The 26319-nt window shown below is 46.1% G+C and overlaps 3 protein-coding genes across 5 annotated transcripts in view; 2 read left to right on the forward strand and 1 right to left on the reverse strand.

The window, feature by feature from the left end:
- The window catches only part of LOC115133207 (SLIT-ROBO Rho GTPase-activating protein 1-like), a 31306-nt gene extending 20369 nt beyond the window's left edge, over nt 1-10937 (forward strand). Inside the window, exons 5-23 of the mRNA XM_029666201.2 lie at nt 7-69; nt 708-899; nt 1060-1188; nt 1372-1593; nt 1711-1812; nt 2392-2589; nt 2700-2784; nt 3106-3133; nt 3265-3298; nt 3390-3450; nt 3597-3674; nt 3760-3894; nt 4546-4651; nt 5529-5753; nt 5971-6044; nt 6449-6629; nt 7029-7142; nt 8373-8694; nt 8819-10937. Coding sequence (XP_029522061.1) covers nt 7-69; nt 708-899; nt 1060-1188; nt 1372-1593; nt 1711-1812; nt 2392-2589; nt 2700-2784; nt 3106-3133; nt 3265-3298; nt 3390-3450; nt 3597-3674; nt 3760-3894; nt 4546-4651; nt 5529-5753; nt 5971-6044; nt 6449-6629; nt 7029-7142; nt 8373-8694; nt 8819-9241 — 2772 coding nt within the window. The 3' untranslated portion in view covers nt 9242-10937. The remainder of the gene's footprint in view (nt 1-6; nt 70-707; nt 900-1059; nt 1189-1371; nt 1594-1710; nt 1813-2391; nt 2590-2699; nt 2785-3105; nt 3134-3264; nt 3299-3389; nt 3451-3596; nt 3675-3759; nt 3895-4545; nt 4652-5528; nt 5754-5970; nt 6045-6448; nt 6630-7028; nt 7143-8372; nt 8695-8818) is intronic.
- A 384-nt stretch (nt 10938-11321) lies between these two features.
- Nucleotides 11322-17647, reverse strand: LOC115133208 (KICSTOR subunit 2-like). Of its 3 annotated transcripts, none has more exons than XM_029666202.2 (4): nt 17540-17647; nt 17054-17306; nt 13488-13776; nt 11322-12795 (listed from the first exon to the last, which is right to left on the reverse strand). In XM_029666202.2, the coding sequence occupies exons 2-4, from the start codon at nt 17292-17294 to the stop codon at nt 11976-11978; spliced, it is 1350 nt and encodes a 449-aa protein (XP_029522062.1). In that variant the 5' UTR covers nt 17295-17306; nt 17540-17647; the 3' UTR covers nt 11322-11975. The 3 variants fall into 3 exon arrangements, with proteins under 3 accessions (XP_029522062.1, XP_029522063.1, XP_064877812.1); XM_029666203.2 differs by having other exon boundaries at nt 17054-17295; nt 17540-17646; XM_065021740.1 differs by having other exon boundaries at nt 17054-17636.
- A 710-nt stretch (nt 17648-18357) lies between these two features.
- Nucleotides 18358-26217, forward strand: LOC115133209 (protein mono-ADP-ribosyltransferase PARP12-like). The gene is made up of 8 exons (XM_029666204.2): nt 18358-18732; nt 19104-19239; nt 20391-20655; nt 20782-20877; nt 23166-23292; nt 24717-24885; nt 25199-25319; nt 25549-26217. The coding sequence occupies exons 1-8, from the start codon at nt 18404-18406 to the stop codon at nt 25647-25649; spliced, it is 1344 nt and encodes a 447-aa protein (XP_029522064.1). The 5' UTR covers nt 18358-18403; the 3' UTR covers nt 25650-26217.
- Nucleotides 26218-26319: the final 102 nt, after the last annotated feature.

Here is a 26319-nt window from a genome sequence, read left to right on the forward strand (position 1 = left end):
TCTCAGAGTAAAGAGATCACCTTTCAGCTGCAGGAGGACTTGATGAAGCTCCTTAATGAACTCTACACCGTAAGTGACATCTATAACTGCCCCACACACAGTCTCCATTAAACATATCACTTTAGGGAGTTGAAATATTTTCTTACGGTCACTTTTCCTGTTCTTAAACGATACATCATCAAAAACTGCCACACTTTCATTTTAAACATTGCAACATGAACTTTGAGGAATGAGCCACTTTTTCTGTGCTCTACCAATACTTGTAATTTCAGCAAAATGCTGCAAAGGAAAGTTGCTGAGCGTTAAGTTTAGTTAAGTGAAGGCTTGGCAGCCTTAAAAGCTTCTGGTGTAAATAAATAAACACATGAGCTAGAAAGAACTTAGAGGGGACAGGTCTGTTCCTAACCTCACAGGGTGAAGGGAGGTTTCGGTTGGGTGCAACTCTGCCAATGGCGGGCAACATTTGTCAGGTGCATTTCTATAGGTGATTGTGGTATGAGCAGTAAGGTCATGTTGAGTAGGCACGAAACAGGAGAAAGCACTTTCAAACGGAGGAGGTACTACCTGAACTCGTTCAATGAGGAGCATTCTCTCTGCTTTCCATGTCAAAACCTTTCCGTCCATTAGTGCCTTCTGAACACGACCCAAACGATTTGCCCTGGGCAGAGTTGTTGACAGATGGATGCATTGTGGGCTGTGGTTGCTAGGTGATGAAGACATACCACATGTACCATGGGGAGACGCTGAACGCGGAGACCAAGCTGAGGGATGCCGAACGTCAGGTCGGGGTTGGCAAAGTGGGGCCTGGCGGAGGGGTGGAGCCGCTATTCGGCATGCGTATAGAGGAACGCCACCAGAGACGCAACGCCGCCCGCAAGATGGAGAAGATGAGGGAGAAGGTACAGAAACCCATGAGGGACAACCTTTCCTTTCCTGTATTAATTTAGATATATCTATTTTTTTGTCTAACTTTTATTTTCTCCTCACCCTTCTCTCTCGCTCTCTCCTCCCTCTCTCTGCTCTCACGCTTTCTCTCTCTCTCTGTCGCTCTCTCACCAGAGGAAAGCTAAGTACTCTGAGAACAAGCTGAAGTCTCTGAAGGCCAGGAACGAGTACCTTCTGACGATGGAAGCCACCAACTCCTCCGTGTTCAAATACTACATCCACGACCTGCCCGATATCATAGACGTGAGTTCACAAACACACACACACACACACACACACACACACACAAAAGCCGGTTTCAGTAGATTTCACTATTACCTAAGCAGTTGACAAAAAGTGTTAGGTCTGTCTTTCTTTCTCTAACACATTACCATCTCCTCCCTCCCTCCCTCCCTCCCTCCCTCCCTCCCTCCCTCCCTCCCTCAGTGTTGTGACCTGGGGTACCATTCCAGTCTGAGTCGTGCGTTGAAGACCTACCTGTCTGCAGAGCTGAGTCTGGAGGCCTCCAGGCGGACAGGGTTGGAGGTACTGGAGGGGGCCGTAGAGGGCCTGGATCCTGCCCGAGACAGACAGCGCCTGCTGGGCCTCTACCCCACTGCCTTCTGCCCCCCGCCACGCTTCAGCTTCCAGCCCCACATGGGGGACCCCGTGAGTGCGCAAAAGTGCAAAAACACACAAGCACGGATTCACACACAGACGTACGCCCCCCCCCCCCCCCCCGGTAGGTGCCAGGTCATGCTGTGTGTTGTTCCTGTTTCCTGTCAGGTGACCCAGATAGCCGCCCAGCCACAGGTGCAGGCAGAGCTCACATCTAGGCTGCAGCAGCTCCAGTCACGCCTCTCCACCCTGAAGATAGAGAACGAGGAGGTGAGAGACAGACATTTATCACACAGTCAAATGTACTTCAGTTTCCCAGTGTGCTTTGCTGGAGAGGTGATACCAGACATGTACAGTTTCCCAGTGTGCTGTGTTGTAGTTTGGTTGACTCTCTGACCACATGCTGTGGGACGGAGGAGAGGGAGATTGGGTTGGAGTGATTTTGTGACAGAGGTAGACTTATAAAAAAAAACATTTTCGTGCCCTGAAGCTAGAGCTTTTTTTTGGTTATTTATAGTGTGGTTTTGGAGTGTGTATTACGGTTGAGAAGATTATATATGCAATTGTTGTGGAATGGGAGGGCAGCTGTAATCTAACCCTGAAGGGCACAGAAGTGCTGATGAAGACTGGAGTAATGAGCTGCATCTGCATGTCTCAGCACACACACACACGCACACACACCGTAATTACCATACACAAATAAACACTCTCACACACCACCTGCACCATACAGATTTAAGATGTGCACACACGCTCGCTCAAACCTCATATCCACAAGTACATGAACACACACATACACCACACATCCTCTGTGAGCGACTACTTTGGTCTAACTCTATTTACCCGCAGGTGAAGAAGACGTCGGGGGCCACTCTCACCACCCTCCAGGACATGTCAGTGCTGGATGACTATGACGTTTCCCAGAGTTTCACCCACAGTCCCTCTTCAGAGTCTGTCAAGTCCAGCGTGTCGGACGGCTACCTAAACAAACCCAGCCTCGCCAAGCGCCGTGCCAACCAACAGGAGACAGAGCTCTTCTACTTCACGGTGAGACACGCACTCAGAGACAGACACACACACACAGGCTAGTTGATGTCGACAGTTAGGTAAATGTACAGTTAATAAACGCCCCATGTGCTTCTGTCGGTGGTCCACAGAAGTTCCGTGAGTATCTGGAGGGCAGTAATCTGATCTCCAAACTACAGGCCAAGCACGACCTGCTGAAGAAAGCCATGGCCGAGGGTAAGAGACCTCACGCTCTCTCTTGCTTTCTCGATTCTTTCTCGCGGCCTACCCTCTTTCTTTCTCTGTCTCTCTCGTTCTCTTTGTTAGCCTGATTCACGCTGGGCTCTCGTTTTTGCTTCACTTGAACCCGTGTAGTGAAACAGAATGTGAGCTTGCGATATCAGGGTGGTCAAACAAGGCTATCTTTTTGTAACTACTATCTCTCTCACTGCCTTTTTTATGGCTGATAAATATACCTTATGTGCTAATGCCCTCCCTGTCTGACAATAAAAAAAACTGCCCTCTCTCTGTCTGCCTGTGTCTTTCATGTCTCTCCAGAGCATATAGCAGACACGCTGACCACCAGGTATAGCTCTTAAACATGTTATTGACTGAAGCACTGTTCTATCCGTTTCTATATTTTAAATTATCTCACCTCTCGTCTTAGTTTTAATTTGCAGAGCTCTGAGTCACTGTTGTCTCTGTTTCTCTCCCTAGCCGTGGACGAAAGAACTCCCATAGCAATCACCAGGTAATGTTTCCACTGTTCCTCCCACTGCTTGTGTGTGTCTGTGTGTGGTTGGCCTCTGGTGGCTGCTTAATTGCCTGGATGTGTTTTTTAGGACACGACTAAAGCCATTCCTCTGCTGGTGGAGAGCTGCATTCGTTACATCAACCTCCATGGTGAGTCCCTCTGTTGAAAACAACATGGTGGATCCTCCCCTTAGCCAATTTGGAGGTTAGGGGTTAGGAGCCAAGTCCTTTTCAAGTTCCTCTGATGTGTACTGACACATGATTAGACTCTCATAACCGCCTCCCATCTCCTTCAGGTCTTCAGCACCAGGGCATATTCCGTGTGTCGGGGTCGCAGGTGGAGGTCAACGACATCAAGAACTCATTTGAGAGAGGTGAGAGGTCACTGTGAGGTCATCATACTTGTGCTTCCAGGTCAGGGGAAAGGAAACTAACCATGTCCGTCTCTCTGTTGCCAAGGTAACGACCCCCTGATTGACGAGGAGAATAACCATGACATCAACTCGGTGGCCGGTGTGCTGAAGCTCTACTTCCGGGGGCTGGAGAACCCCCTCTTTCCCAAGGAAAGGTTCAACGACCTCATTTCCTGTGTCCGTGAGTAGCAATTCTTTCCTCTATGGTGTGGGAGGTGGCTGGACAGGAGGACAGGGGTCACTGTTTTAAAGGTGGGAGTGGTGTTTTTTTTGTGTGTATGCAATTAGTGTGTGTTTGTAAAAAGCATCAGCTGTGAAGGTTTTGTGATTTACCATGAATGCAGCTGACATTTGGACAGCTCTAACACGCAATGTGTTGTAAAAATGACCTTTTCACCAGTCGATACGGCCCTTAATTCAAAACGTATTTAAAATGCAACAGATTCCAATTGCTTTACATGCTTCACATAAATGCACTGTTAGTTTTAGGTCTCCATAAATGATCAGCGCCTGTTCATTGACAAAAAGAGCCGTTTTGAAATGCAGTAATAAAAAGTCTTATGAGTAATACATTCCATTTTGGCACTGTCAAAATGGGTCCCGCTATCTCTCTCTCTCTGTATCTCTCTATCTCTCTCTTCCTCCCACACACGTCTCCAATGCCATGTCTCTTTCTGTCTTTCTGAAACACACAGAGAGCTAGCTGCCTCTCTCTGGGCTGCTTATATTTCAGGATGTTTCAGGATTACACCTCATGAGTTCCTGGGAATATTACTGACAGCTTGTGTGTGTTTGTGTGTGTGTGTGTGTGTGTGTGTGTGTGTTCCCACAGGTATAGAGAGCCTGTATGACAGAGCTCAGTGTATTCGTAAGATTCTACTGGGTGTTCCACGGGTGACTCTGGTCGTGAATAGATACCTGTTCGCCTTCCTCAACCAGTGAGTGTCTGTACGCTAACACAGAACCACACATGAACCACGTCTGGGCTAGTCTAGAACCCACAGATCCACACAGAAGCAGTACTGGGTTTGACTAGAACACATATAACCACACAGAACCAGGTCTGGGTTAGTCTAGAACATATAGAACCAAGCTGAACTAGATCTGGGCTCGTTAAGAGCACACAGAACCAGGTCTGGGCTAGTATAGAACCCAGAGAACCACACAGAACCAGTACTGGGTTAGTCGAGAGCACACATAACCAGGTCTGGGCTAGTATAGAACCCAGAGAACCACACAGAACCAGTACTGGGTTAGTCTAGAGCACACTGAACCACACAGAACCAGTACTGGGTTAGTCGAGAGCACACAGAACCAGGTCTGGACTAGTATAGAACCCAGAGAACCACACAGAACCAGTACTGGGTTAGTCTAGAGCACACTGAACCACACAGAACCAGTACTGGGTTAGTTGAGAACACACAGAACCAGGTCTGGGCTAGTGTTGAACACACAGAATCAGTACTGGGTTAGTCGAGAACATGTAGGTCTGCGGTAGTCTAGATCACACTGAACCACATACAACACGGTCTGTCTATTTGGCTGAACACGATGTCTCATCTCTGCAGCTCCAAATAGAGATGGAGCAGGAAGTGTGAACGGGAGGAGAGAGGGAGAAGTGTGAGGTGCAGGTGTGATCTACCACAGCAGAGTCTGAATGTTAGATTGCAGAGTGTTAGATTGCAGTATTCGGTATGAGTATGATGAACATTCTGTATACTTCTGTTTGTATCCTGGAGTTAGTGTTTTACTTCCTGCCTGGTCATGTGATGCGGTGTTTAAGTAGTAACATTTTGCCCTGTGCCCCCTGCCCAGCTTATCCCAGTACAGCGATGAGAACATGATGGATGCTGGGAATCTGGCCATCGTCTTCGGCCCCACCCTGCTGCCCACGCCCGACGCCCTGGACCAGGTGGCCTGCCAGGCGCATGTTAATGAGGTCATCAAGACGGTCATCCTGCACCACGACAACATCTTCCCCGACCCCCCGGAGCTGCCTGGGCCCATCTATGAGAAGTGCATGACCGGAGACCAGTACTGGTGAGACAGATGGACTATACTGTATACTCCAGCCTTGCAACCAACCATCTGTGCTTTTATCCTTCTGTTCATCATTTTGTGAATTACCAAGGGGGCCCGGTTCTAGCAAGTCTGTCTAATATTGCTGACTGCTGCAGTTATGGTGCTTACACTCCCTTTTTCATCCTTTCCCTCCCTTCACACCCAAACTCTCTTTCTCTCCCTTTATCCTCTCCAGCGAGAGTCCGTTCAGCGAGCCGGGTGGGGAGGCGGAGCCTGATGGCGGCACAGAGACTCAGACCAGTGAGGAGGGTACGCTCTGACCTCTGACCTCTGCACAATCACCCAGTGGGCTTCTCTCTCTTATCCACCAATGGATAGAGAGCTGTCTCCATGGCAACAGCTAGCATAGAGACTCCCCTCTCTCCCTCTGTCGTCTTTCTCTTTCGCTGTGTGCAGTGTGTGATTCCCATTGTAAGGGGGAGGCGGTGGAGTGATGGCTAGCTAAGACTCTTATGCTATGATTTCTCTTTCGCGTCCCCCTCGTTCCTCATTGGCTGAGCTCGGAAGGTCAAACCGGGGACATTAGTGATTGACAGGTCCCCCTCGATCATACGATTTGGCTCTTATCTCTCTGTCTTTCTGCCTCCCGCTTCCCGCCCCCTCTCTCTCTCTCCATTTCTCTCTTTCTCTCCTCCTCTCTCTCTGTCTCTCAGAGGGGGAAGCAGTAGAGGCAGTGGCCAGGTTTGACTATACGGGCCGGTCGGGGCGGGAGCTCTCCTTTAAGAAGGGAGTGACCCTGCAGCTGTTCCAGCGTGCATCACATGACTGGTGGGAGGGGCGACTCAACGGCACCCATGGCCTGGTGCCTCACCAGTACATAACACTGAAGGACAGGCAAGTACACGGCTACAGCATAGCTAGCACATAGCATACACGCTAAGTGACACGGCCATGCCAAGAGAACATGTCTGTAAAATATGCCTACAGCGGCATCCCATTGTGGATTGTTATCAAATGAACTGTTGAATGAAAATGTACGTGCTCAACTCCTTTTTACTGTATCAAAGGAACTGCCCCTTTGACTCTTTAAACGTGTTTTGGGGGATTGATTGACTGACTGAATTGATTGATGACCTAAGTTATTAATTAAATTGATTGGCGTGAACAATTACTGGCCACTGGTATTGGTTGACTAACTGATCATTTGTCTGATTTGTTAGTGCCCTGATTGGTTGGGTAACAGGTTCTGTTTAACACTGATTAGTTGGTAAGAGGTGCTGTGTGTTGTTTCAGGCCTGACTCTGCATCAACAGTGGACAGCGACAGTGGGAGCACTAGCAATGATGACAAGAGAGCCAGAAGTGAGCTGAGCTCTCCTACTGACAGACAGCCTGAGACCTACAACAGGTCAGTAGTTTGATCGCCTGAGACCTACAACAGGTCAGTAGTTAGATCGCCAGAGACCAACAACAGGTCAGTAGTTCGATCGCCAGAGACCAACAACAGGTCAGTAGTTCGATCGCCAGAGACCTACAACAGGTCAGTAGTTAGATCGCCAGAGACCAACAACAGGTCAGTAGTTCGATCGCCAGAGACCAACAACAGGTCAGTAGTTCGATCGCCAGAGACCAACAACAGGTCAGTAGTTCGATCGCCAGAGACCTACAACAGGTCAGTAGTTCGATCGCCAGAGACCAACAACAGGTCAGTAGTTCGATCGCCAGAGACCAACAACAGGTCAGTAGTTCGATCGCCAGAGACCAACAACAGGTCAGTAGTTCGATCGCCAGAGACCAACAACAGGTCAGTAATTCGATCGCCAGAGACCAACAACAGGTCAGTAGTTCGATCGCCAGAGACCTACAACAGGTCAGTAGTTCGATCGCCAGAGACCAACAACAGGTCAGTAGTTAGATCGCCAGAGACCTACAACAGTTTAGTAGTTAGATCGCCAGAGACCAACAACAGGTCAGTAGTTAGATCGCCAGAGACCTACAACAGGTCAGTAGTTCGATCGCCAGAGACCAACAACAGGTCAGTAGTTCGATCGCCAGAGACCAACAACAAGTCAGTAGTTCGATCGCCAGAGACCAACAACAGGTCAGTAGTTAGATCGCCAGAGACCAACAACAGGTCAGTAGTTCGATCGCCAGAGACCAACAACAGGTCAGTAGTTCGATCGCCAGAGACCTACAACAGGTCAGTAGTTCGATCGCCAGAGACCAATAACAGGTCAGTAGTTCGATCGCCAGAGACCAACAACAGGTCTGTAGTTAGATCGCCAGAGACCAACAACAGGTCAGTAGTTCGATCGCCAGAGACCAACAACAGGTCAGTAGTTCGATCGCCAGAGACCTACAACAGGTCAGTAGTTAGATCGCCAGAGACCTACAACAGGTCAGTAGTTAGATCGCCAGAGACCTACAACAGGTCAGTAGTTAGATCGCCAGAGACCTACAACAGGTCAGTAGTTAGATCGCCAGAGACCTACAACAGGTCAGTAGTTAATACACCACAGACCACCACACACCTATAAAATGCACAAAGCTAACAAACTAAGCTAGCGGTTTGTGGAGTGTATTGATTTAGTCAAGCTCTAATCTTAGCTAACGTTCCATATTGTACGTCTCTCAACAGCAGCCACCGCAGGAAGCGGACTGACATTTTCCGTCGCCCCCTCGGTCGCTCTAAAGACCATGGTAACGGGAGTGTGTTGGAGAGGAACTCGCCGCCCGTCACTGGTCACTTCAGCCCGCGGGAGCTCCTTTTGGGGCGGGGCACTGGCTTAACCCCGCCTCTCGACAGCCCTGAGCGTCGTCGCCGTTCCACTGCCGCGGTAACGGTTACCGTGAGCCGCCACGATTCACTCCGTCGGCCTGAAGACACGCCCATCCGGCGCTCCAGCAGCGGGCAGCAAGGCTTCAGCTCCAGAACCCTGGACCCAGACACACTGGCACAGGTACACTCTCTCACACGCACATACTTTCACACACACACAAGTACATACAGTAATTATACAAAAAACAAACATACTTCTTCTTATATTTTCTCTCTGCCACTTCCTCGTTCCCTTTTCTCTGTAGGACATAGAGGAGAGTGTGAGTGTGGCTCTGGGGCAGCTGAGGCAGTTGGAACGTGGGGGCTGCAGACCGGCTCCTGACGTGGTCCTGGACACTCTGGAGCAGGTTAAGAACAGCCCAATCACAGCCTGCTCCTCCGAGTCGCCCAGCCCCCACAGCACCCCCTCTACCCCAGGGACTCCTGGTACCCCTAGTCCCCTCAGCCCTCTGAGCCCCCTCATTCCCCTCCCTGGCCCCCCTCCCGCACCCATCCGATCCACCAACCCCTCCCCCGACACCCTGGGCTCCTTCAAGCCCGTAGTGGGGGCTCCTCTCCGTATGGGAGCTCCGCTTCGCCCCCCAGCCTTGAGGCCGAAACCCCTGGTGCTGCCCAAGAGCAACACCCCCCCTCTGCCCCCGCTGCTGGACAAGTCCTGCACCATGTGATGAGCCAAACCGGGTCAAAATAAAGAGTGGGAGAACAGGGTACCTGCTTACTGTTTAGAAACCTGAACAAGGGTAGAAAGTGGTAGGACAGATCTGAAACTAAAACGGTTTTTATGTAGTAATACAAAATAATATATGATCTATGATATGCCATGATATTTATGTGTGTCGTCAGGTTGGTGTGTACTCTCTTCTTGGTGTGTAGGAGTTAACGTTCTCCATGTATCAAAGCATTTATCAAAGGGTAGCTGTGTAAAATGGGAAAGCTAAAGAAAGCAGAAACCCTATCCTGTAAAAGAGATGTAGTCACAGATGTGTGGGAAGTGTAGTTCTCCTCCAGTGAAATGTAGTTTCAGTGATGTGAACGTTGACTATGTAATGACAAAAGGCTCCTCAGCTAATGAAGGTCTATCACCAAAAGGCTGCTGTGTTCTTAGTGTATTTCGATTGGCTGCTGCATCTACGAGCGATTTTCATTGGCGACGCGAAAGAAAAGGACAATGCGGAGTGAAGATGTGCCTGATGGGTAAAGGGAGGCTCACACAGAGTGGAAACATAAGGGCGGATGTCTGTGTGATCTTTTTTTAAATTGTTTTCTATTTCACTTGGTTCCGCTGCTAAGCTCACTAATGCCTCAACCGAAGCCTCTCGAGGCATTGGTGACAAAACTCACATTCTATTTAACCAATGTTCAGCTATTTAATGAATGTTCCAGTATTTAACGACTGTTCAGCTCTCTATTGAATGTTCAGTGGGCAATAATGTCACAGGGGCCGGCAGTGGCGTTAACCCTCACTACTAGAAAACCGCCTTCTCGTGTTCAACCGATACACACACAGGCCAGGGGAAATAGTTTGGAGTTACAGTGGTGGAGGGGGTTAGGAGTTTGTAGAGTATGTTTCCCTCGGCCTGTGTGTGTGACTTCTTTCCCCTTACCCTGTTTGTCTGTGTGTGTTTCCTCTGCCTGCCCTCGTTCTGTTCCTTTGTAAGTGCGATGGTGGATAAAATGATGGATTATTCATGTCTGCCTTTAGTAACAGAACATGTGCAGGACAGGGGTGCGTGTTGCTGGCAGTTGGTGTGTGTGGGAATATGGTGTATCTGGTTGTGTTAGACTGAAGTCAATAAATAACCTTAAGTTCACAGTAAGCAAACAGGCTGTGGGGCTTTTGAGTGTAAATGCCCAAAATACACTTGGAACAGCAGCACACTGAATGTGTCCTCTTTACTGGGTTGGGAACTGTTGCGTGTGTGTTTGAGCAGTACTGGGGATGTGTGTCTTTAAGAATGGGCTATGGGCGTGCATCGGTTTGTGTGTGTCAATGTGAAAGTGCCTTTTTTTTTTACCCTTGTCTTTGTGGGGAGTTTAATCCACTCGCGCATGTCCCGAACAGAGAGCAGCAGCACTTAGAATGAAATAATCTAAGTGTTTAGTAGAAGACTGAATTATGAATCCTAGAGTTAATCTATTGTGACATTGCACTTTGATGTATTGGGAAAATTGTGAACTTGGCATGTAGCATTATAACATGTGAACAGGTGCATTTTAAGGGACGTTGGTTTCTCTCTGAATGTGTCTGATAATTAAAGGAAATGGTTTAGTCTGTTGCTGTATCTGAAACTCCTGAGCTTCCTAAAGACAAGCTCTTATACCCAAGTGGATAGTATTGATGTTGTGTTTATATTATAAATAAAAGGGAAGAAATTAACAAGTGCGTTTTGGTTCGTCGAGCCTTCATTATTGCCTTATCACCTGCGGCGTGTGAGTGGGGTCGGAAAAGGGGATGGAACGTGCTACAGTTGGCTGTCTGAACACTCACTAATGTCTATATATTTTTTTTTACCTTTATTTAACTTAGGCAAGTCAGTTAAGAACAAATTCTTATTTTCAATGACTGCCTAGGAACAGTGGGTTAACTGCCTGTTCAGGGGCAGAACGACAGATTGGTACCTTGTCAGCTCGGGGGTTTGAACTTGCAACCTTCCGGTTACTAGTCCAACACTAACCACTAGGCTACCCTGCTGTCTTAAGTAGCTTGTGAAAGCACCTCTTACACACACACACACACACACGTCATGCTGCTTTTTTTCTAGTCGTCTCAACTTTATTTGGGAATTAAACGGCAAAATAAGTACAACAACATAAGATGACATACAGTGAAACCAAATTAAGCACTTTTGTTAAAACGGTAAACAAACAAATGTTAAAAGTATACATAAATTAAGCAAAAGACTTCAGTACATAGCATCATTATATCCCTGAGAGGGATAGGAAGTTGGCTATCCTGTGTTGGAATAGAAACAGCGCAAACGTTCACTGTGAGAAGGCCACACTGCGTCTAAGAGTCAGTGACGCACATCTTTGGTCTGGAACTGATTTGGCAAAACAAACTAAAGGATTCAAAGCACGATGCTCAACAGAACCAACAGTTGGACCACGGGTTCAAGCCATTCTCTGATTTAAAACAAGCTAATGCTGAGGTTCTAATTATATTTTAAATATCAAGTCGTAAAGCAAAAGGTCCTGGCCACCCATTTTTAAGAAGCTAAAACCAAATCAGAATATTGCAACAATGTTACTCAATAAGCTTTCCTAATGATTAGACAAATTCATCCATCCTGTCTTTCTACGGAACTGGAACAATCCCTCGTCTCTCTTATGATACACACACGCAGAGTGCCCCTTTATGGGGACAGTCAGTTTACGATGTATATGAAGTAGGGCATCTCTCTCTCAGCCTTTGGAGCCAGGTTTGAGGGTGCTGAATGGTTTGGAGTTCCTCAGCGAGCCAGAGATCTCCTGCAGGAAGGCGGTGATGTGCGAGTCCTTCTCGGACTTCCTGCCATCGAAGATGACCACCAGGGTGAAGTGTGATTCTGGTCGGGTCAAGTAGTAAGTGCTCTGGACTTTGTCGTCGTAGAAGTGTACCACCTTGTCTAGCGTGTTGAGCTCCGCCTCGCGGTCGCCCATCATCATGATGACGTTGGGCCAGTGCGTGAGTGGCCGCTCGCCCCCGGGAAGGGACACCACGGCGGGGAACTGCTCCACACCCTTGGGCGCCTCGCGGTACGAGTGCGGGTGGTGGTAGCCGTGGCCCTGGAAGCTGTCCAAGCCGCGGTTGTCGAACACCAGCGACACGTTGTTGGCATCGTGTTTGCGGATAAACGAACAGATCTTGCCGTGGTAATCGGGCGCCGTGCGTGCGGTCAAGGCCTTCATGTCTGCGGACACCGTCTGCCTGCTCAGCGCCTCATGGAAGTAGAAGCTGAATTTAGCCAGGAGCGCCCCCTGGAGGCGCTGCAGCCACACGTACAGGTGGGGTGGCTGCACGGCCTTCTGGGACTGGCCTCCGAACAGGTGCTTTCGGGTTTCCCTCTGGCGCTGGAAGAGCTGTCCCCAGGCAGTGAGCTTAGAGCTAGCCCCGTGCAGGCTGAGCAGGGCGGGCAGGAAGTGCCACTCTGACACCTGGGCCTGGCAGCGCAGGAGCTGTGTCACCACATCCACTTCTGTCTGGAAGCCCCCCTCCAAGCGGCCCAGGATGGGGTGGTGGAACCTGGGAGGAGGGAGGAGATGGAGGGGTCATTGGAGAGAAAGCTATATCTAATATAAGGGAGAAATGCTGCTGGTGTCAAGATGGTAGCCTTAACTGATCACACTCCACTACGAATCAATCGTGTTCACTATTCTGTAAGACCAATTATCCTAATGATAAATAGCCTCATTAGCACTAATGCTAATTAATATACTGTAAGAGATGGACTGTGGCCGTAAAACAGAATTGGATGTCTCTGGTGTTCTATGCTGCTAAGTGTGTGTGCATTATGCACATTTGTGTGTGCGACTGGGTGTGGAGGTTCTGGCCCTGATTAGCAGTTAATATCCTGTGTATTCTCAGTGCTGATTACGTTTCCTGGCAGTGTCGACTGCTGTGCGAGAAAGTCACCTTCAACCCTGACTGCACAACCACCCATGTGTGCCAGATTGTGACTCGCTGCAGTGTGAACTGCGACTCCGCCGCACAGTGGGCAATTCTGTGTTGGACTTGCTTTGGTTCCGGCTGAGCTCAATTTTACATTTGCTGATTTCAGCAGAAATCTCCCCACCCCTCCCTCCCCTGTCGTGCTCGCCCACCACCCGCCCCTCCCTCCCTCCCCATACTCTCGTTTCTGCAATTTCTCAGCCACTCACACACTATCACAGCCTGCACACACAGCTGAGCTTACACACATGGCACGTCCCACCCACCTGGAGCTGTACTTCTGCAGCACTGCCTCGAGGGTGGTGACCAGCTCCTCTGAGTTGATGTTCTTCTGGCTGCCCAGCGCGTGCATCTTCTCGTACAGGTCAGCCATCTCCATGCGGGCCTGGGTGAAGTGGCACAGCTGCTCCGACAGGTGAGACAGCAGGTCCTCCAGGTAGGGTACGGAGCCTGGCTGGGCATGGCGCCCCATGGTCACCACCTTCCTCAGCGCGTTGAACAGGGAGGTGTAGATGGTGCGGATGGAGTCCTTGCGGCTGAAGAACGACTGGCCGCCTGCAAGAGTGGGTTATGATCCTGATTAACATATTGGAGCAACTTCGAGAAAACAGTCCATGTTGGAAATTGTTGTTTGTGGTGCTATAACCTAACGTAGCTGATGTTTTAAAGTCCCAACAACCAAATTTTCAGGGGAAATGGAAACTGGGTTAAATACGGTAAACATCCACTTCCAGCCGACCCCGTCAGTGTGGGGTAGACGTGATGTGCTGTCTTCTGTGGGTTTTATCGGCGGTTGGCATCTAACATGATGGTGCATTACCTCCACCCTCGTACTAGATCTCATTCTCCCTCTTTCCCTCTGATTCTTCCCACACTGTGGCAATACATGCTCAACTGTCTGTTTCCTGGCAATAATCACACTTTCCTATCACATTTAAAGTCTTATTCAACCGGCGGAGTCCCATCCTTAATCTTGTAAAAAAATAGCACCCTCTCTTCTGTTCCTTCCTGCCATCCTCCACTCCCAGACTTTCATTTGTACTTCAAATAAACACCTGCCCTCAGTATCTCTATTCCACTGTTCCTGCCATCCTCCACTACCAGACTTTTATTTGTACTTCAAATAAACACCTGCCCTCAGTATCTCTATTCCACTGTTCCTGCCATCCTCCACTACCAGACTTTCATTTGCACTTCAAATAAACACCTGCCCTCAGTATCTCTATTCCACTGTTCCTGCCATCTCTGCACCATCACTGTCCATATCAGGCTTTTTGCCTCTGCCTTTGCTCATTGAAACTACAACATCCCCACTACTAAGTGTTTGTTTAGCCAGTACATCAACTGCCTCGTTCCCCTCCACACACACGGGCTGGGACCCAAGTAAATCGTATCCTGCCATGGGTTTGTAGTACCTCAAAGCAGGCATTGCGTGCTACGTAAGCTAAAGGACCGAAAACTCATCAACACTGAATGAATCAAAGCAAGTAACTATTCTGGCTGGCTTGACTTCTTCCACCCACATCCAGACCAACAGTATGCCCATCAGCTCCGCCGTATATACAGCCAGATGATCTGTAATACGTTTCCTGGCTGCCACCCCACATTCCTGCACCACAAATGCTGACCCAGTGCATCCTGTCCTTGAATCAGTTTTGAACCATCTGTGTAAATGGCCACAAAAATCCTAATACACAGTATCCAGATGTCTATTAAACAAATCTGATGGATCAACACCCTATCTTTCTGTCGTCTCTCCAACACTTCTCAATCAACTAGGCAGGAGTAGCCATGGTGGACTTACAGGAAGCTACCATTCGACTAAACTCCAATGCATTTCAATTAACAGGTGTACCTTGTTAATTTGTGGAATTTCTTTCCTTAATGCATTTGAGCCAATCAGTTATGCTGTGTGACAAGATATGGGTGGTAGACAGAAGATAGCCCTATTTGGTAAAAGACCAAGTCCATATAATGGCAAGAACAGCTCAAATAAGCGAAGAGAAATGACAGTTCATCATTCCTATAAAACAAAGGTCAGTCAATTCCAAAAATGTCAAGAACTTTTAAAGTTTATTCAAGTGCAGTTACAAAAACCTTCAAGCACTATAATGAAACTGGCTCTCATGAGGACCGCCACAGGAAAGGAAGACCCAGAGTTACCTCTGCTGCAGAGGATAAGCTCAGTTTCCAGCCTCAGAAAGTGCAGCCCAAATAAATGCTTCACAAAGTTCAAATAACACATCTCAACATCAACTATTCAGAGGAGACTACGTGTATTAGGCCATCATGGTCAAATTGCTGCAAAGAAACCAATACTAAAGGACACCAATGAGGAGAGACTTGCTTGGGCCAAGAAACACGAGCAATGGACATTAGACTGGTGGAAATCTGTCCTTTGGTCTGATTAGTCCAAATTCAAGATTTATGGTTCCACTCGCCGTGTCTTTGTTAGATGTAGACTAGTTCAACGGATGATCTCCCCATGTGTGATTCCCACCGTGAAGCATGGAGGAGGTGTGATGGTACTTTGCTGGTGACACTGTCAGTACTTTATTTAGCGATCTGCCATCCCATCTGGTTTGGGCTTAGTGGGACCTTCATTTGTTTTTCAACAGGACAATGACCCAACACACCTCCAGTCTGTGTAAGGGCTATTTGACCAAGAAGGAGAGTGATGGAGTGCTGCATCAGATGACCTGGCCTCTACAATCACCCGACCTAAACCCAATTAAGATGGTTTGGGATAAGTTGGACCGCAGTGCTCAGCATATGTGGGAACTCCTTCAAGACTGTTGGAAAAGCATTCCAGGTGAAGCTAGTTGAGAGAATGCCAAGAGTGTGCAAAGCTGTCATTATGGCAAAGGAAAGCTTCTTTGAAGAGTAAAACATATTTTGATTTGTTTAACTTTGTTACTACATGATTCCATGTGTTATTTAATAGTTGTGATGTCTTCACTATTATTCTACAATGTAGAAAATAGTACAAATAAAGAAAAAACATTGAATGAGTTTGTCTGGTACTGTACATGGTCCTCAATGAGGAATGCCCAGCCCCCCCACTCCTTCCCCATCAGACAGCACATCACATTTAGCACCTTCTTACACCTTACACCCTCCCATCACTCAATCAATGGCTTCTGCCCAGGTCAGGCTAGTGTCAAAGTACACCACAAGGAACTGGAAGGACCCCACCCTCTCCAGGTTTCTTCCATATAACCTCAAGCATATATCATCTCCCACCTGGTAAAGAACACAGAGTTCTCTACAGAGAACCTGAATCCCCACATTAATGCCCACCGCTCTACCTCATCAATTGCTTCCTGTACCTTCCTGACTATGTATGTCACATTTCTTCCCCTCTTCCATAAGGCCCCATAATCTGCAAATAATGACCTCCCCATATCCGGCCATAACTGCAAGTAAACATCATTGATTATGATTGAGAACAACAGAGGTCTAATCACGCTCCCCTGTGGTGTACCGTTATCCACCATTTAGCTGCCTGAGACTTCCTTACCCGGATAGACCTTCCAAATAGGAAATCCTTTATCCAGTTGTACGTTCTTCCTCCTACCCCCATAATATCAACGTTATGTGCTGCTGAATACATAAATCGTAAAAATCTGGGCTTGTATCGCCACCTGCTGTTAGAAACCTACACTTCAACTTTCTATTATGGAACGTGACTTTCTCGTCTGGATAATAACATCATGGTGATACTAGTCCCACTTGTGATAGGTCACATTAATTGCACTGAGGGGTGTCATTTTGCTACACCAATGAGTTTTGTAGTGCAACAAAAAATGCATTTTCTGTCGGTGCTTCTTACCCAGTTTTTGTCCCAGGAACGTCATGTTGTGATAGGCCTTCTCCGCTGCGGCAAGGTGTGCGAAGGCGGCGAGGAGAGCGGCCCAGATGGCCCCTGCGCTCTTGCTGCTGTCCTTCTCTTTCTCCACATAATCCTTCGCCCGGTCGAACGAGAACATTCCGAGCTGCGTGAAGAAACTCTCCAGAATCGCCCGCTCACGAGGCACCGGCCGCAGTTCCTCCTCACGCGGACCCTCCATCATGCTTTAGGATAGCTAACGTTAATACAGCAAGATAACTTGTGAATAGAACATTTATTGCCGTACTAAACTGGTCGCATACTTGCTCGATACTACTGCTATCATGCTAGCTAAAGATCTAGGTAAAACAATTTAACAACACCTCTCTCGGCTCAAACTGAATTTGTCAGAATGTATTGTTAATCTAGCACTGGCATAGAACAAACGAAATGTATAAAACATTATGCGGTAAATAAAATATTGTATACCAATTTAACTTGCTATTCCGTCGCCGCCATCTTGGTTTCAATTCACATCACAACACTACGGCAAAGCAGAAGTGTCTGGCGGAATCGTTGCAATCTGAACGTCTAGCGCCTTCTTCTGACTTGGAGGGGTTAAGAAAAACAGTTACAGAAATACACTTGAATGGAAATGTGAAAAAAATGTGTTTAATTCCATAATTTTCGTTGGATAGAGCTGTGTTAATATTTAAGTACTTACCTAGTTGTAGGGAGAGTCATGCCACCCCTATGCCATGGGAACGAAAAACCATCTTGATTTACCTTACAAGACCTGCAAACGAACACTCAATGTGATTTAATTTGTCTGTTAAAGTATCCTTGACCACTCTTCAGATTTTCTGGGGTGAGTGTTAGCAGCATTTGACGTCAAACATAAACGACTGTTTCCAATACTCTGCTAAAAACCTGACACCGCACATGTTTGCCACACAGCAAGAAGAAGGTTAGGTCAGGGTTATTGTTAAGGTTAACAATGGTACTGGATAGCACCAAGCACTTTTTCATCTCACACTGTTAATCATTCACTGATGGATGAAATAATCCGTGACCACAGACCCAAAGAGAGAGGGGGAAATTATACCACTACCTACCAATAATTTTTATCAACAGTATAATATTGGGGGCAAATCTAATTAATGTGTGGCTTATTGGTAACAGATTATTGAAAATAGAATGTTTGATATTTAGAACACTTTCCACTTTTATTTCTGTGATGCTCTGAATTGAACGCGATCGCCCCTGCGTTGAGAAAGTAGAACTACTAGCACTGCCAATCTGTTACTGGTTTTCTACTTCCGCCTTCTCATCCGCAAGTGAGAGGCACCAAAAATGTCCAGTTACTCCAGAGTAATTAATCATGCCACCAGTATATTATGCAGCAACAAAGGTTCCCTGGCCTTCCAGCAATTGCACAGGAAAGTATTCCAGCGTGTTGAAATAACTAGGGACGACCTTTGGTACATTGTAAAGAAGTGTTCTCGGTTTGTTGTGGTGCGGAACCGAGAGAGAACGGACGAATGGGGAACTGACTGTGTGATTGTCGCCAAAACGTCGCTGCGACTATGCAAAAATTACACAAAACAAGATTGCAGAGATTGCCAGGAGCTTCACCTTTGCAAATATTTTGTTTATGGAAACTGTAGATTTGGGAAAGGCAGGTAAGAGAAACCTCGACCGTGGTGAGTAATTTTTTACCAGGTTGAGGAGGGGAGTGGCTAGCTAGCAGCAGCATAGATGAGATGGCTATCACGCCCCTTTTATTCTGTATTGCTCAATTTGGACGAATAACACCTGCATCCTCTAGTCTAGTACACTAATGTGTGTAAGGTAGTGGTAGCACATTTATTATTATTATCATCAGAATGACCTATGTTTCCTTAAAGTCCTTGATTTGGAACAAGGCATATAATGATAATGAGTTTTCAGTAACCTACACAAAAGCAAAATGATGCATGATGTCTTTATGGTACGTTCCTGTCTGTTTACATACTCTACTCCGGTCTGTCTGTGTGTGCTGTTCTCTTTGTAGGAAGCAGTGTAAGTTCTCCCATGACGTGCGTTCAGAGCATAACTACACGCTCCTGAGGGAGTGCACTCTGCATGAGCTGCACGAGGATGACTTGTTCCTGTTACTGCTGCAGAATGATCCCACCCTGCTGCCGGAGGTAAAACACATACGCACAGAAACAAACACACAGAGAATATACAGCACAGGCCGCTCCACTACTGACTAGAGCCCCACTACACACCTGGATGGAGCCTTACCAAGGCCTGGCGGTCTCCATTGAGAAATGAGCCCAGCTCAAATCCCTAGCATCTCTCCCTAAGCCCCTGTAGACTTTCATATACCCTTTCTCCCTTAGATGAATACAGTAGAAATGCAATGCTGTGTCTCATGCTCTCTTTTTATGTGAATTTGTCTCTCTTGATCCATGAAGTCTTGCTCCCTTAAGTAAAATGTGGGACGTTTCTGCATTACAGGTTTCTGCCCTCAGGGAGTGTAGCAGTGTTCTGGGTGCTCTTTGTCTACCAGCTCATGGGTAGAAGGCGTAGACCTCCTCAATCTTTCTATTTTTCTCTCACTCTTTTATCTCTTACTCATTCTTACTCATTCTATCTCCCCAAAGAAGGAAGGACAGGAGTAGCTTACATCCTGGCATTCCAGGGAAGGGAATTCTGGATGAGTTTATAGGCAGGTTCAGTGAGAAGTGAATCCTGCACACTGATTGGACGATACCTCTCCGAACCAGATGCACCTGGAATCTGATTGGACAACTATATGGAGGCCTCGGAGCCACAAACAAGTTTCTCAACAAAAAAAGGAAAAAACGTGTGTTCAGTTGTCCGAGAGTAATGTTGGCTCATCCAGTCTAAACAAATATCACAGTAAATTCATGAAAATGTTTAAAAGACGAAACTAAAAAACTAAAAACACTACAAATACCACCACGTCCAGCCTAAAGCCCAATGTCGGAGAAGAGTGATCTGAGATGAAGACACCTTGGACCTGTGGGACTTCCTGTGTGCAAAAAAAAAAAAAAAAAAAAAAAAAGCAAATAAAGATTTTTATATATTTTTTTTAAGAATACAAAAAAAGGAAATATAAAAACTTACGCTGTTGATGTGGGTTTGTCCCCGGGAAGTATTCGTTACCCAAAGAGGTAAAGTAGAACTTCTTGGTGTGCGAGGTTAGATCATTTTGACGATGGCCATGTATTCTAAAGGCAACTGCTTGGCCACTCTCTGGTTGGCTATGTGTGACTGCATTGCCACAATGATTGTCTCTGACATTGTTGCTGTGTGTTCCTGACATCAGGTGTGCTCTCACTACAACAAGGGCTCCGGGCCCCATGGCGCATGTACCTTCAGGGATGGCTGCACCAAGATGCACATGTGCATGCACTTTGTGCAGGACGACTGCATGTTCGGGTCTAAGTGCAAGAGGCAGCACGTCATCGACCAGCATGGCCTTCGCATGCTGGAGGAGAGGGGCCTCAGCGGTGACATCATCAAAGACCTGCCTTTCGTTTACCAGAACCTCCACCGCCTCAACACACCCACTACACCCTACAATGCTAAAGGTACGGAATCCCTCACCTGGAGCGTGTGTGTTCTTTTGGCTTGATCTGCAGTATTTATGCAACTGAGCTGTTCTCTTGGCCTGGTCTGCAGTATGTGTATAATCCCTCTGTATATGTGTGTATCAGAGCATGTAGGTGAGCTGGTCTCCAGGCCTGTGATCAAGAAAGAGGACAGGAAGGAGATTTGTCTGCATTTCATACGCAGGAACTGTAGATTCCAGGGTGAGCTCTCTTTTACTTGTTTTTATGTATTTTTGCCTGTTCAAATCTAATTTGATTTGTCACATGTGCAGAATACAACAGCCTTACCCTGAAATGCTTACTTACAAGCCGTTAACCAACAATGCAGTTAATGAAATGCAGTTAAAAAAAACATTTACTAAATAAACTAAAGTCAAAAACAAAATTAAAAGCAACACAAAATTACATAATAATAAGGAGGCTATATACAGAGGGTACCGGTACCGAGTCAATGTGCACGGGTACAGGTTAGTCGAGGTAAGTTGTACATGTACAGTACCAGTCAAAAGTTTGGACACCTACTCATTCCAGGGTTTTTCTTTTCTTTTTACTATTTTCTACATTGTAGAATAATAGTGAAGACATCAAATCTATGAAATAACACATATGGAATCATGTAGTAACCAAAAAAGTGTTAAACAAATCAAAATATATTTTATATTTGAGATTGTTAAAAGTAGTCACCGTTTGCCTTGATGACAACTTTGCACACTTGCCATTCTTTCAACCGCCTTGATGAGGTAGTCAACTGGAATGCATTTCAATTAACAGGTGTACCTTGTTAATTTGTGGAATTTCTTTCTTTCCTTAATGAATTTGAGCCAATCAGATGTGTTGTGACAAGGTAGGGGTGGTATACAGAAGATCGCCCTATTTGGTAAAATACCAAGTCCATATTATGGCAAGCACAGCTCAAATGGGGCGGCAGGGTAGCCTAGTGGTTAGAGCGTTGGACTAGTAACCGAAAGGTTGCAAGTTCAAATCCCTGAGCTGACAGGGTACAAATCTGTCGTTCTGCCCCTGAACAGGCAGTTAACCCACTGTTCCTAGGCTGTCATGGAAAATAAGAATGTGTTCTTAACTGACTTGCCTAGTTAAATTAAAATAAGCAAAGAAAAACGACAGTCCATCATTACTTTGACATGAAGTCAGTTAATCCAGAAAAGTCAAGAACTTTAAAAGTTTCTTCAAGGCAGTCACAAAAACCATCAAGCACTATGATGAAAATGGCTCTCATGAGGGCCGCCACAGGAATGCCACAGGTATGCCAGCAGCATACCACTGCTGGCTTGCTTCTGAAGCTAGGCAGGGTTGGTCCTGGTCAGTCCCTGGATGGGAGACCAGATGCTGCTGGAAGTGGTGTCTTTCCTCTGGTCTTAAAAATATCCCAATGCCCAGTGCCGGCTTTCGGATGGGACGTTAAACAGGTGTCCTGACTCTCTGAGGTCATTTAAAGATCTCATGGCACTTAACGTAAGAGTAGGGGTGTTAACCCCGGTGTCCTGGCTAAATTCCCAATCTGGCCCTCACACCATCATGGTCACCTAATAATCCCCAGTTTACAATTGGCTCATTCATCCCCTTCCTCTCCCCTGTAACTATCCCCCAGGTCGTTGCTGTAAACTTACCTAATAAAATAACGGATAAATAAAAAAGGAACACCCGGAGTTACTTCTGCTGCAGAGGATAAGTTCATTAGAGTTAACTGCACCTCACATTGCAGCCCAAATAAATGCTTCACAGAGTTCAAGTAACAGGCACATCTCAACATCAACTGTTCAGAGGAGACTGCGTGAATCAGTCCTTCATGGTTGAATTGCTGCAAAAAAACACTACTAAAGGACACAAATGAGAAGAAGAGACTTGCTTGGGCCAATAAACACGAGCAATGGACATTAGACCAGTGGAAAGCTGTCCTTTGGTCTGATGAGTCCAAATTTGAGATTTTTTGTTCTTAGTGACACGCAGAGTAGGTGAACGGATCATCTCCGCATGTGTGGTTCCCACCGTGAAGCATGGAGTAGGAGGTGTGATGGTGTGGGGGTGCTTTGCTGGTGACACTTCAAAACTCTTGGAAAAGCATTCCTTGTGAAGCTGGTTGAGAGAATGCAAAGTGTGCAAAGCTGTCAAGAGAAAGGGTGGCTACTTTGAAGAATCTAAAATCTATTTTGATTTGTTTAACACTTTGTTTGGTTACTACCGGTACATGATTCCATATGTGTTATTTCATAGTTTTGATGTCTTCACTATTATTCTAATAAACACAGAGTAGCAGCAGTGTAAAAACAAAGGGTGGGGGGAGGTCAATGTAAATAGTCCAGGTGGCCAATTGATTAATTGTTCAGCAGTCTTATAGCTTGGGTGTGGAAGCTGTTAAGGAACCTTTTGGACCCAGACTTGATGCGCCGCTGTTGGTATATTTCTATGCTTTTGGTATATTTGGTTGTGGTTCTCGCATGCTTGTTTGTGTAATGCATTTGTGTGCCCAGACCAGTGTATCCGTGTGCATTTTAACCTGCCTTATAAGTGGGAGGTGTTTGATGGGAACGACTGGATACACCTGCATCACACTGAGGACATCGAGAGAGCCTTCTGTGATCCCCGGAACACACACAGGTCAGGGTTCACCACTGCCCACTAAAGTTGAAAGTGGACTCTTGTGCACCTTTTCAAACCAATATGTTTTCCCGCCAACTTTATCATCCTGCTAACTTTTATTTACGCGAACCGACCTAGTCATGATTGAGATAAAGTTCTGCCTATAGCTTCGTATGAAATGTAGCCGTAATGCTGAGGCGGCATTGGCACGCACTATGCTCTTAAAGGAAAATCACACTCAAAATACTGTCTGTATTTTTCTATTATGAAAGTTATGTAACATGAAAACTTGATTGCTGACATGCAAAACATTTTGGGACTATGTCAACAATGGACCGATGATGGTTGCTAGGCAGCGCCCTTTCTACTTTCCTCCTGGCAGTTCTAAACTTTGCGAGGCATGTCACTTCACCCATCTCTTCGCATAACCCACTACATTAACTGTTTTCTTAACCACAACTGGATGGATCTATATATCATTTATTTGGGAATAAACATCACTGAATTGAAAGGCATTAAATTGTTGCTTACTGAAACTCCGAAAGTCATCAAATTGTTATACTACATTTGAAGTATAGCCTACCCGTTATAATATTCATATGTGTAAACATACTGAATTATAATTGGATGCATTCATTTTACCGCCGTATCATACTGTGCTATGATTGGTTAAGACCACCCAGGTGGTTAGGTCATGGCAGTTGATCATGGTTGGAGATAAGTGAACATGCAAGTTGTAGCTAGCTAATAAAGAGCTACGTTAAGAAATATCCCGTAGTACTGCATTTTATTATTTTGTACAAAGCGTGCAAAACAAGACACCCGTGTGTAGTCAACTATTTCAGCACCGTTTTGCGCGGCTTTGAGACAAGCGTGGGGACTCTTGATAAATCAATCAATCAATGTCAGATTTTTATTTTCACTGAATCTCCATTTGGATATTGGTTAGGCTACAATTAGGCTGTGGAAACGTTAGCTAAGTTTAGGTGAGTGCTGCTCGTGATCATTTTCTTTAGTTGCCTCATTCATTAGCACTGATCAGAACATTTTGCCAGTATGTGATGTAGCTTAACAAGTGGATTATTTTGCTCTTGCAGTCATTTAGTAGCCTTGTCCTACCTGACCAAAATATTGTGACATGTCTTAATCAGTGTGATTTTCTGTAGGCTATATTTGGTTAATGCTCATAAAATAAAAAATCGTCCTCCCTCATCTTAAACGGCATCGACCGCCACTGACCGCCCACATGTACTCTCTCTTAAGCTTGCCGGCATGTGCACAGGATATATAAAAGGCTTATCCAAGCAAGAATGTGGTAAAAATTTGACTGTTTTAATTGGGTTCTAAAAAAACATTTGCAGATTATTTATTTTTTTACAGGCAACATACCATAAAGTCTGACTGTAAAATGTAAATAATCCATGAACATCTCTCTCTCTCAGTCCAGGATCTCGGCCAGTAGACTTCCTAACGATGACACAGGAATCGGACCCCGTGCGGCGCCTCTCCACGGTTTCCTCTGTAACAAAGCCGGCTCACTACATCCTGACCACTGAGTGGCTGTGGTACTACAAGGGCGACCACGAGAACTGGATTGAGTTTGGAAGACCTGTGAGTCTGGAGGGAAAATGGGAGGCATTGAGTTTTGTGGTTGTTGTTTTGTTGTTGAGATATGGTTGTGAGGATTCTGTGATGTTGTGAGGATTCAATGCCAGGCGCTCTATAGAGCAGCGCATTACTCTTGAGTTTTAATTTAGCATGAGCCCACATGCACAGCGTTTACCGTTAATTCTATCTCCTACGAACTTCGGGAAATTACCATTAAAAGTTGCGTTGTCGGCTGTCCAGTGTGCTACTCTATAAAATGCCTTGGATTGAATCCCGGCCTAAGTATGTGGTGGTGTTGCGGTTGTCTTGCGGTCAGGACGATAAACAGCGTATGACCTCCCTCTCGTCCCGGGAGCTGGAGGAAGCGTACCTGGCAGACGGGTCTGCTGAGGTCACCATTATGAAAGGTCACCGCAACTACTACCTCAGTTTTCAAGGTAAAGCCCTTAGTACATCCCCAACATACACCTGCATTAAAATAGCTGAAATAAACCCGATCAATATGTTTATATCAAAACATACAGTGACCAGGACGAGGTGTCATTCATCTTTGAACTCCTCCTCCTCTTTTTTTTCTACCCTTCCTTTCTCTTCCCTACCCTCAACCCTCATTGCCTCTGCCCCTCTCCTCATCAACTTGTCCTCCACTTTCACACCTTCCTGCAGACATGTACCAGCGGAACCCCAAACACAACACCAAGAGGAGGGTGCGTCGCCGACCACGCTTCATCTCCATCATGGAAGTGGAGAACAAGACTGCACCGTAGAGAGAGAGAAGGGAGAGAGAGAAAATAAAGAGGAGGAATAAATGGGCAGATCTGTTCCTCTCTGAATGAATGAGTACCTTTACTCTGGATCTGGTGAGTGGGGATAAATTGGACTGGCTGACAGTCACCCTAATACAACACGGTATGTAAGTCACTCAATACCACAGGGATGACTACCTGGTACAGCCATGAAGAGCCAGCAACAGGAAATCACAGTGTGTTGCTCATTTAAAATAATGTTACTGATGTAATATGCATTTAGTTTGCAATTACTTTCTTTTTTTTTGCTCATTGGAAAACCCGGTGCTCTCAGATGGTGTCTGTTTTTACGTTTTTACGTTTCCTGTAATCAAGTATCAATACCTAAATTACAACTCGTCTTTTATGTACAAACTGTCTGACTGTAGACAAATGAAGTATTTAAATGTTTCTGTATATTTTAAAATGTTGAATATCTATCACGTTTTGAGTTCATCGCAGTCTAGTATATAACTCTATTTCCTAGCATGCATCTCTATATTTATGTAAAGATGAAGATGTGATAATAAAACTATAGACTGGTCTGGCATGTTTATTTGTGGAATCGTTTTTCTACATGTCTATTTTCTGTTACTAAAGACCATACTCAGATTCATTGTCATGTTTCTCCATATTTAACATAATTATTTAC

This window comes from Oncorhynchus nerka, linkage group LG8 (genome assembly GCF_034236695.1).
Source record: "Oncorhynchus nerka isolate Pitt River linkage group LG8, Oner_Uvic_2.0, whole genome shotgun sequence".
Lineage (NCBI taxonomy): Eukaryota > Metazoa > Chordata > Actinopteri > Salmoniformes > Salmonidae > Oncorhynchus > Oncorhynchus nerka.